This window comes from Sinohyriopsis cumingii, chromosome 4 (assembly GCF_028554795.1).
Source record: "Sinohyriopsis cumingii isolate HCF-2022 chromosome 4, ASM2855479v2, whole genome shotgun sequence".
NCBI lineage: Eukaryota > Metazoa > Mollusca > Bivalvia > Unionida > Unionidae > Sinohyriopsis > Sinohyriopsis cumingii.
In genome coordinates, this window is record NC_142964.1 from 61,748,348 (window position 1) to 61,759,736 (window position 11,389).

The 11,389-nt window shown below is 34.7% G+C and overlaps 1 protein-coding gene across 1 annotated transcript in view; it reads left to right on the plus strand.

Moving 5' to 3' along the window:
* LOC149801288 (deoxyribose-phosphate aldolase-like) overlaps positions 1 to 10,329 on the plus strand; it is a 50,322-nt gene extending 39,993 nt beyond the window's left edge. Inside the window, exon 8 of the mRNA XM_089955346.1 lies at positions 607 to 10,329. Within this exon, the coding sequence (XP_089811472.1) occupies positions 607 to 813 (207 nt within the window). The 3' untranslated portion in view covers positions 814 to 10,329. The remainder of the gene's footprint in view (positions 1 to 606) is intronic.
* The last annotated feature ends 1,060 nt before the right edge of the window (positions 10,330 to 11,389 follow it).

Below are 11,389 nucleotides of genomic sequence, written 5' to 3' on the forward strand. Positions count from 1 at the left end.
GAAAAAATATCACCATTGAGGGTCTAGTCTAAGTCATGTTATTGTGGAATTGGTGTAGATTTCTATAACTTCCCAAATTATCAACTGAATGTGCAACAATTGGGCATCATATTTTATAGCCCAATCTTTATTTATTCATTAAAAATAGATTATTCCCAGCTTTTACAAATGACGGGTGAAATTTACCCCTAAATTTTGCCATCTAGAATAGACACTAGAGATGTTTTGTAAAAACAAAGAAATTCAGATTTGATGTATAGACTATTGGCAAGACAAATAGACAATCACAGATATTTTGTAAAGGGTATAAAATTCAATCCTTTAAGATATATGGCATAAGGACATTGGTAAACCTTAGTTGTAACCATGCAAACCTTGATTCCAACAAAAAAGTTTGCCACATATTCTTGTTTACAAGTTGGGTCCAACTGTAAACAACATGGACCCTAAATTGCCATTGCATAATGCGGCAGCAGATTAGGGCTTGTGTTGTTTTGTTTTTTATCTGGAAACAAATAGACCAAACTTAAAAGTGAGTATATCAGTATTCTTTGAGTTTGAATTTCCATTTCTCTACCAATCAGTGTAAGATTATCTACCTTTTAGGTTGGTTTTAAGCCAGCTGGTGGGATCAGGGCAGCTAAAGATGCGTGCACCTGGCTGTCATTGATGAAGGAAGAACTTGGTGATGAATGGACAACACCACAGCTGTTTAGACTTGGAGCCAGTGCCTTGCTTATTGATATTGAACGTCAGCTCTTCCACTTTGTCTATGGACGATACGCTGCAGCACATGAAATACCAATGTCATGAAAGTCCTCAGTAGCATTATATACAAATGCCTGCCTTATGTCTGTGTAATGTTATACATTTATTTTAAGATGTTCATTTGTTGCTGAGCTATTTCATAATTAAATTAATGAGGATTTGGAGGCACATTTTGGGTGGTAAAGAATCAATCGGCCATCTCATTTAGTTTGTCAGATTAATTTGCGTGCTTGATATTGTCAGATTACAAGCAGTACTTAACTGTGCCTCCTTATATCAACCCCATTTTATATTGTAGAATTAAGGATTTCTGTATGTAAAAAAAGAGCTAAATATAGCCAGAATAGATGCTTGAATTTCTCTGCCTGAAAACTCTTGCCATCTTACATAGATGTACTGATGGATCATATTTTTTTTTTATAGATGATACAACTTTTTTCATTATTTTTGATGAAATTTGTTTTAATTTTACATAAAATAAGCTCTTTATTAATGTTCTTTTTTTACAGTTAATGTTTATACAAATTTATTAAACTCCCATTAAAATGTTTAATGAAAGTTTGTTTTTTCTTCCTCACTCATTTTCTATTTTATTTGGATAATTAGATAACATGATCTGAATAGGGAGAGATTTGGTGAATGAATCTCTGTTAAATTATGAAAAGGTTATTTGCTTGCTAGTGAAAGATGGATATATTTCATTAAGTGGGTAAAAATACTTAGGTTTGTCACCTACGAGATGAAATATATCCATTATTCACGTGTAGCAATAACATTTTCTTTTTACTTTATGCTCAGATGAACTTGGCTAGCAAGATGTACTGTATAAGAGAAGGAAGTATATGTATTTCTTACTGGATCCCGCACAATTGTTTATTGTTTGTTCTGCTGTACTTTGTGGTTATTCACACAGAAAATATAAACAGATACATAATTATCCTTCACAGTTCAAAGTAAAAAAGCATATAATCAAAAAATAATTGGTGCCTTGCTTAATTTGAACTCAAATAGTACTTATTGGTAGGCAGCCATATTTCCCATTGGGCCTTGTAAACATCAGTGAATAACTTCAAAAATTTCATGGATATCTTGTTATTAACACAGCAGTGAAATTACTTATTGTAATTCATGACCTGGCGTAAAATAAAGGATATTTAACATTTTGCACTTGATAATGTTTTGAGTTACAAAAATACATTTGTTGTGGATCTTTTGATTCACATTATTGATGTGGGTTTTTTTAAGGCAAAGGATACTAATTAATATTATATGCTTCTCATGTAGAGTACAGAAATCATGAAGTAAAATGGATCTTGTCAGACCTTATTAATTATGTCAACATGATTTAGTGCCTTATTCAAAACATGTAACTATACTTTGTAAAAATATATTGGATTTTGTACGATTATGCAGAGTTTTGTTACACATCATCATAAATATGAAACAAACAATTTATTCAGCAAAGATATAGGCAGAAGTGTCAAATGTAATCAATTCTGGTAAAAAATTTACCTCCAGCATACTGAAAAGTGTCCTGTTTTGATGGAGATATGCAATCTAATTTGGCTATATGACTTTGGAAGAGCACAGCTGGAGCTATACATTAAAATTCATTTTAACTGACAGGAATAGCTATAACACAAATACATATTCAACTGTTACTTAACTAAAAAGCACTCAAAAACATTTCTAAACTAGTATGAAGCAGCCACTATTATAACATGTACACATACATGAGAGCACATGTACAGACATCTTTACTCCATTTTGTTCAAACGTTACTAGTCGCTGATGTTGTGGATGATTAATCTGAACTTTACAACTGCAAAATTTTGTGAATCTTTTGGAATATCAGTTTATATTGAAGTTTTTACAGCTTTGTTTTAGTAGCATTTGTGATTACAATAATGTTATTCTGTCGTTTTTACTGTTTTGGTGGGCTAGTCTTTAGAGAGTCCACCTCGGATGCAGGAGGTTGTATGTTCGATCCCTGGCGAGTCATACCAAAGACTTATAAAAATGGTACTAACAGCTGCCTTGCTTGGCGCTCAGCATTAAGAGTTTAGTGTTAGGGCTGTTCGGCCTGGTGTTAGGATAATGTGATTGGGTGGGACATCATGCTACATGGCTGCGGCTTGATGCCCCAGTGCTAGACATCCCTAGAAACGGCCACACTGCAGATATTGTAGTGATATGACTGAAAAATTGTTAAAGCTACGTTAAAAATCCAGATCACACACACACACACACACACATTATGTCGATTAAAATTAATTACAATATATTGATTCTAATGTGCTCTTGCCTAGTCATATGGCAAAAATACATTGTAGAGATCAGGGCAAATGAACTGAAAGTAAGGGACAGACAGTTTAATAACATCAAAACCTTTATGTTTAATTTTATTGCTGCTGATAAAATATAACTAGCATTAAGGTGGACATATGAATGAGCTAGATCTTTCTTTCAAACTCATTTGGCACAAAGCAAAGAACAAATATAGCACACCAATGCCATGTGGGTGCATCTATTATTACAACTGGTGTGTGTGTATGTAATTGGGATTTTTAGCGTAACTGAAACAATTTTTCAGCCATTCACTATAATGTCTGCAGTGTGGCAGTTTATGGTGATATCTAGCACTGGGGCATCATGCCGAAGACATATAGCTTGAAGTCCCATGAAGTCACATTGTTCTGACACCAGGCAAACTGATTCCTAATGCTAACTTCTTAACGCTGAGCTCCTAGCAAGACAGCTGTTAGTACCTTTTTATAAGTCTTTGGTTTGGCTCTGATGCAGACACACCAATCACTAGGCCTCCAGTGCAGTCTTTACAAATGGATTTTCTTATTATTACCAGCTTTGGTAAAAATAAACCTTTGATAGGATTGCTGATTTTATATTTGAAATATAAGTAGACTTTGATAACTCCCAAAAATTTGGTACCCATCAAATCTCTTGCTCATTCCAAGTGCAGAACTTTCCCGTTGCCAGTTACCCTCAAGAACTTGAAACAACCAAAATGTTAAACACAAAAATTAGGGCACCACTCATAGGCCAAGTAAGTTTATAGTATGGCTTTGTTGTCCAATTACTATTTTTAACTTCTGGAAATCCACTGGACTAATTTTAACCAAACTTGTTTGCATCATTGTATGAAAGCATCTCAGATTTGTACAAAACGTAATGCAGATATGGCTGCTGTTACTAAAAATAGAAAAACCTTTAAAAAAAAACTTGTTTTAAAGAAAACCAACACAGGTAAACCATATTTTACAGTAAGCATCCTGGTGTACATGTCTATGTAGTTTTACAGTACAGTAAGCATCCTGGTGTGTAGGCCTATGTAGTTTTCCAGTAAGCATCCTGGTGTACAGGCCTATGTAGTTCTACAGTAAGCATCCTGGTGTACAGGCCTATGTAGTTTTCCAGTAAACATCCTGGTGTACAGGCCTATGTAGTTTTCCAGTAAACATCCTGGTGTACAGGCCTATGTAGTTTTCCAGTAAGCATTCTGGTGTACAGGCCTATGTAGTTTTCCAGTAAGCATTCTGGTGTACAGGCCTATGTAGTTTTCCAGTAAACATCCTGGTGTACAGGCCTATGTAGTTTTACAGTAAGCATCCTGGTGTACAGGCCTATGTAGTTTTACAGTAAGCATTCTCGTGTACAGGCCTATGTAGTTTTCCAGTAAGCATTCTGGTGTACAGGCTTATGTAGTTTTACAGTAAGCATCCTGGTGTACAGGCCTATGTAGTTTTACAGTAAGCATCCTGTTGTACAGGCCTATGTAGTTTTACAGTAAACATCCTGGTGTACAGGCCTATGTAGTTTTCCAGTAAGCATCACAGTGTACAGGCCTATGTAGTTTTCCAGTAAGCATTCTGGTGTACAGGCCTATGTAGTTTTCCAGTAAGCATTCTGGTGTACAGGCCTATGTAGTTTTAAAGTAAGCATCCTGGTGTACAGGCCTATGTAGTTTTACAGTAAGCATTCTGGTGTACAGGCCTATGTAGTTTTACAGTAAGCATCCTGTTGTACAGGCCTATGTAGTTTTCCAGTAAGCATCCTGTTGTACAGGCCTATGTAGTTTTCCAGTAAGCATCCTGTTGTACAGGCCTATGTAGTTTTACAGTAAGCATCCTGGTGTACAGGCCTATGTAGTTTTACAGTAAGCATCCTGGTGTACAGGCCTATGTAGTTTTCCAGTAAGCATTCTGGTGTACAGGCCTATGTAGTTTTCCAGTAAACATTCTGGTGTACAGACCTATGTAGTTTTCCAGTAAGCATCCTGGTGTACAGGCCTATGTAGTTTTACAGTAAGCATCCTGTTGTACAGGCCTCCTGTTGTACAGGCCTATGTAGTTTTCCAGTAAACATCCTGTTGTACAGGCCTATGTAGTTTTCCAGTAAGCAATTTGGTGTACAGGCCTATGTAGTTTTCCAGTAAGCATTCTGGTGTACAGGCCTATGTAGTTTTCCAGTAAGCATCCTGGTGTACAGGCCTATGTAGTTTTACAGTATGCATCCTGGTGTACAGGCCTATTGTAGTTTTCCAGTAAACATCCTGGTGTACAGGCCTATGTAGTTTTCCAGTAAGCATTCTGGTATACAGGCCTATGTAGTTTTCCAGTAAGCATCCTGGTATACAGCCCCATGTAGTTTATACAAACGATTATGATCCACCATCAAATATGGTTGCTGTTACTAATAACTAAAAAAACTTGTATTGACTTCAGAGAAAGGGGGTAATAGAATTTGATATAAGTTGACATAAGTGACCCTGGCATCAATGGTTTTCAGATTTATATAAATGATGCAAATCCAGCATGAAAATGACATTTTATAAAGATAGAATAAAATGTAAAGAACTCACAAACCATAGAACATAACATGACCAGGTTTGATAGAATGCAACTTGACATGAAAGCCTTTGAAGTTATACAAAATATGTTGACTGAGGAAAATTAAGTATGGCCGCCTGTACTAAAATTAAATTTGTTTAAACAACTTTGTCTCAAAAACTTCTCAAAAGAAATTTAAATAAATTTGATAGAGAGCATTCAGATATGTTGAACAAATGATGCTGATCTGCAGTCAGATGAAGATAAAAGACAACCCTAAAACAATCATTTTCATAACATAAACCTTAAATCATTTGTTTTCATAAATTGTGCAGATTAAGAGAATTGTAAGGTATTTCTACAGAAAGCAGCCTTCTGACCTAGATTTCTTGGTTGTCTGGTTAAAATCATGACTATTAGACATATATCATTCTGGTGATTAATCTCAGGCCCACATTGATATATTGCTTGAAAATTATGTTGCATGTCAACATCTTGATTGTCTCAATGAAATTATGGATCCATCAAGGTATTAATTGTATGGACTTATCATGGCACAATTCATGAATGGAATATGTAAAGTTGGGGTCTTTTAATGAACTTGTTGTCCTTTGCTAGTATCAAGTACATTTATGTACTTCCTCCACCTAATTAGACAAAGTAGAGGAAAACTGAACTTCATTAGGAGACAGAATAGATGCAAGAATTATTGGGATGACATGGCCACAGGTACTTTAAAAGCAAACCCTAAACAGGCAGCTAGGTTAGGGTTTGAGTTTTCATGAAAAACTATACATCATACAATATTGGCTATATTTGCTTATAGTACCATATATACTTATGTCCAACTGTAGACAGCATAGACCCTAATCTGCCATTGCATAATGTGCCAGTAGATCGGGGTCTGTGGGTTGCTTCTTTTGCTGATTGCTCCTGGAAAACTACATAGACCCAGATCTGTTAGTACATTATGCAGTTGCAGATTTGGGTCTGTGCAGTTTGCAGTTGGACTCCATTTATAAGAGCATATATATATGGCACTAGAAATTCTGGCAAGCACTGGTGGATATCCACTAAATGTGGACCAAGGGGATTTAGTCAGAAAGCATGAAACCTTCATAGAAACGAATGGAAATTACTGAATATTTTTATTTGACTTGCCATTTACCATTTTTTTCAGATTCTAGCTTGCTTCAGGTTCTGGCTTTAGTCATTAAATTGAAACTTTTGTGTTGCTTGCCACACTGAAGAACCAGACAAACAAAATAAATGTAGATATTAAAAATTTGTGATCCATTTGTATGAGAGCAGGAAATATGTTATTATTAACCTGCATTTTTTGTGCTTTCATGTATCACAGATGTGACAGTGTACAGGCAAAATTCAGTTTTGATATAATTGTTTTCTATATTAACTCCTGCCTTCAAGGATATACTTACATATATTATACTGAGATAAACAGGTATTCCGATGTTTGTATTCATATGGTAATGTTTTATTTGAGTTCTTTGTTATCTATATTGTTTGTTCTTAAGAAGTATCACTGAGCTTGGACTCCTACATGCATTTATATATATGTAACTGTTCTCTTCTTATTCTATTAGGATATGAAGTTTTAATTAAATACAGAGTTACTTTAGTATTTCAGTATTAATTGAAAGTTTTATTACTATATAATAGTAATTCAGGTTATCTGTTGTTATTAAGATGCAGTGCATACTATTGATTAGAATGTATATTCATTAGGTGTCACATGCTTCCAGTCTAGTCTTAAATAAAAAGAATTTATCTTTCTAAAGGAGACATTCTGTTCTTGATCATGTGAATTAACATTTTAGCTGACTTGATAATAAAGCCCAAGTGAGCTTGTTGTATGGAACTACATCAGTCCTGTTCAATGCATCATCATCAAATGTAATCCATTAACATTTGCTGTTTTCAAATTCTTTTACAAACCAATGGACCAAGTTCAACCAAATTTGGCAGAGAGGAACCTGACCTAAAAGTCTTTAAAGTTTTGCAAGTAATGCCAGTGTTGTCATTTACAAAACAGAAAATCCCATAAATGGCTTCTTAAGATCTGCAAAACGTATTCTGAAAACAGTTAACAGAGATTACCATGCAATGAGTTTAAAGGTTAGAAGTTTTGAACAAATGATGCTTAGTTTCAATCAGATATGGCCACCAATACTAAAAGATAGAAAAACTTAGATGACTTCTACTCAAAAGCTGCTAAACACAATAATTTGACCAAATTCAACAGAAAGTGCCATGCCATGAAGATGTCTTGATTTTTTTAAAAAAGTACCTCTATGCCACTTGGCCATCAAATACAGTTACCATTGCTGAAGTTTGAACAATATTTAAATTACTCTTACAGAAAGAATGTGGGATTGATAGCCGTTAAGTTCTGTACAAAAGGTACTAAGTGGACAAAAGTTTACCGGAAACCTCCTAGCATGAAAATCTTTCAAACTGTTATAGCTTATGTTTATCTGGCTTGACAATATAGCAACCATTACTGAAAATACAAGTGTTTATAGACAGATTCAGAATTTTATCACAGAATAATAAACATTAGTTCATTGGAGCTATTGTACCAGTTGTATACAATAATATAACAATTTATTTCAACTAGCAGACATGCTTATAATTGTACTTTTTGTTGTAGTTAAATTTATAAAATTATGCTTGTTAAAACTGCATACTCCTCCCCATTTATATATTAATAATCAATGCAGGAAAATAATTTTAAATTGAAAAGATTAAACTCTTTCTTCAGTTACATGCAGTGTATAGTATGGTATGGTTGTACATCAGTCCTGTGTCATGCATCATCTGTTTATGGTCCATTAGTATTTGTTATTTCCAAATTCTTCCATATGAAGAAAATACACATGCATAATGGCTGGCTAATACACACTTAAGATTCTCTGCTCCCCACATATGATACATTTCTGTTTAAAAATTAAATGCAGGGATGTCAGTTTACATGAATAGAACTAACAGATTTAAGTAAGTTGTAAGTTGAATACTGCAAGTGCCATAGACTTTATTGTTTGGATGTCAAGAGTTGAAACGTTTGCCAAATTCATGAGGTTAGAATAAGGTTTATTTAAATCACAAGACAAATCTCAGAGCTCTTTCATGGAGGTTTTGATCATATTAGTGAAACTGTTGAAATTCCAGGTTAGGGAATAGAAGTTGAAGTTTGCCATGATGAGAGAACAGTACACAGTCACTCTCACTTCAGTTGTAAGGTATTTTCCAATTTGATCGAGCACATTTATGCTATCTGACAAATAGTGATTTTCAGATTAAAGTTTAGCATAAAATCCAAAGTGATTCCATAGTTTTAACAAGTCTGCACTAGATTCAGTGGAGGAGTAAGACTCGAGCTGTTCGTTGGTTTTCTTTCCAAATGCATTAGCTTGGAGACTCATCAGTGTTTTCTTTCAATTCATTGTTGGTAAGCCACTAAATCAAAGTATTGCACTCCATTTCCAACATAGATTTCGTAATATTAAACCCTTGTTCGTGTACACAATGACAAGGAGCTGATCGTCATTTTTTGTGGGTTTTCTTTTTGTTTGTTTATTTTGTTTAAGAGGAGAATGATCCTTGGTCACATTAGTTCACAATTCCTCGAAGGACCAGTATACATTGAGATCGTCAAATATATAAGTGAAATGAAATGGTTTGGACTGTAAGCTGGTATTGAAGTTTTCCTGGTTAAAGTCCTTAAAAATGCAGTATGTAAATATACTCCAGGCTGTTGTTAGTACTCATCCTTTGATCATAGTAAAAATAATGTTATGACAGTCGCTAGTACTGCTGTTACAAATGTTTCGTCAGAACAACCTTTTTTGACAGAAGACACCCTCAGATTAAAGTTTTTCAGATTTATACGAATGATGTAAATCTGTCATTCCATATGACTGCCATTAAGAAAGAAAAATCTACAAATGACTTCAAACGATTCATAAAATATGCCCCATTACCACCACGAAATTGACGATATTTGAAGAGAATCTTTAGGCTTTGCCAATTCTGTGGAGTGGGTGGGGATATAGTGTTGGGAGTGTCATTTCCGTCACATGTTTTGCGAATTTGATTCCTCTATTGACAAGTTTGGAGTAATTTCCCATTAGATATTTTAGTCATGTGGGTTGTGTTGCGACGTAAGTCAGGTGGTTGTGTTGCAACAAAAATCACGTAGGATGTAATGCAGCTTATATAGTTATAATCGAGTCGTGCAGATAAATATAAAGAGAGAAATGATCCATTCAGGGTTCCTATTTTTTTATGTTCTTGTTTTAATATCAGTCAGCAGATTATGTAATGTTGTGCTTCGATATACTTTGAGAGAAATCATTTGTTTGGATTATTCATTGGAATTACAAAGTACTCATTGACTTTGGACATAAATATTGTTTCGGGATAAATATTATTTAGGGATTATTGTGAATTCATTTAAAAGAGTTTTGGACAATACCATCGAATTACATTAAAACTGTTGGCATTTCAGCATATTTAAGGATTGGTTCATCAGCACATTCGAGCCATGGAATTTATTCGGAACACACTATTAATTAGGACCTATGATACAACTTTTTAAAAATTATTTTGGATTTAATTCACAATACCGTAAGTTCCTCTTAAATTTTTATTTTATAAATTAGAGAGTATTAAATTATTTGTTAAGCGTTACAAATCTTGTTGACTTTGCTTCTTTCTGTTACTTAGTTTAAGACCCATAGAATTGTAACAATTCGAAATATTTAATTCGACTCCTCCGATACAGTGTTGAATGTTTATCGGCCATCAGTTGGCACTCGTTACAGTTAACAATAACACCCTTAGATTTGTTAAAATTAAAATTATGGATGGCCGGGGATGAGGAATAAATATCTTTAGAATATCGAACAAAAAATCCATATACTTCGACGTGCGCATTAGCTGAAATCTTATGAAGTCTTTTGGGTTTTTGGTTTTTTCTTGTTCTTTAAAATCGTCTCTCGTTTATTTGTCTGCTTCATTATGATTAATGTAATTAAACTCCTTCGTCTAATACGCTGGGTACAAAGGAAAACTAGAGGGAGTTTTTCTCACTCGAAAGTTAACAGTCAGAAGTGCTTGTAAAAGGGTGGTATCACGTAGGGTAATAATTCAATATTTCCGAATAAATGATTAATAAATAAACAGTTGTTTCTGATTCAGAAATGCTAAATTAAATTTGAACTGTCTTATGGGCATTGATATATTTGGTTTGAATTGGGCCACTCGAATAAGTTGAGATGAATTGGAGTACATAAACGTGTTTATGCGTAGGCAGTATACAACCGTTACGGACAACACACATTAGATCAACATTTAGGATAATGCAAACCTCGGCTCTGTGGCCTATATCCATTTGAAGTCACTGTTATGGGCCATGATTCGCAAGCGTAGAGAAATATGGAGACCACCAGTGAGTACATCAGTCTGAGCTTTGAACTGAGTGCGATGTTCTTGTCGTTCGAGATGGGCATCAGTTTTGTCAGCGCTGCTGTTGCCTGTGCAATCCTCCATAAAAGTCACAGGAGGTAAAAAGATTCGGTGAATCAGCACCGTGTATGGTGGCTGCTTTAGACAGAGTACTGTTCTTGCATTGCTGTTGACCTGAAATCCGTTAAGTTCTGAAATGTATTTACATGCGGCTTTTACACTTGGTCGATCGACAGGGTTTTTGCTTAAATTCGTTTCTCTTTTGTCACATCGAGTGCACACAGAAA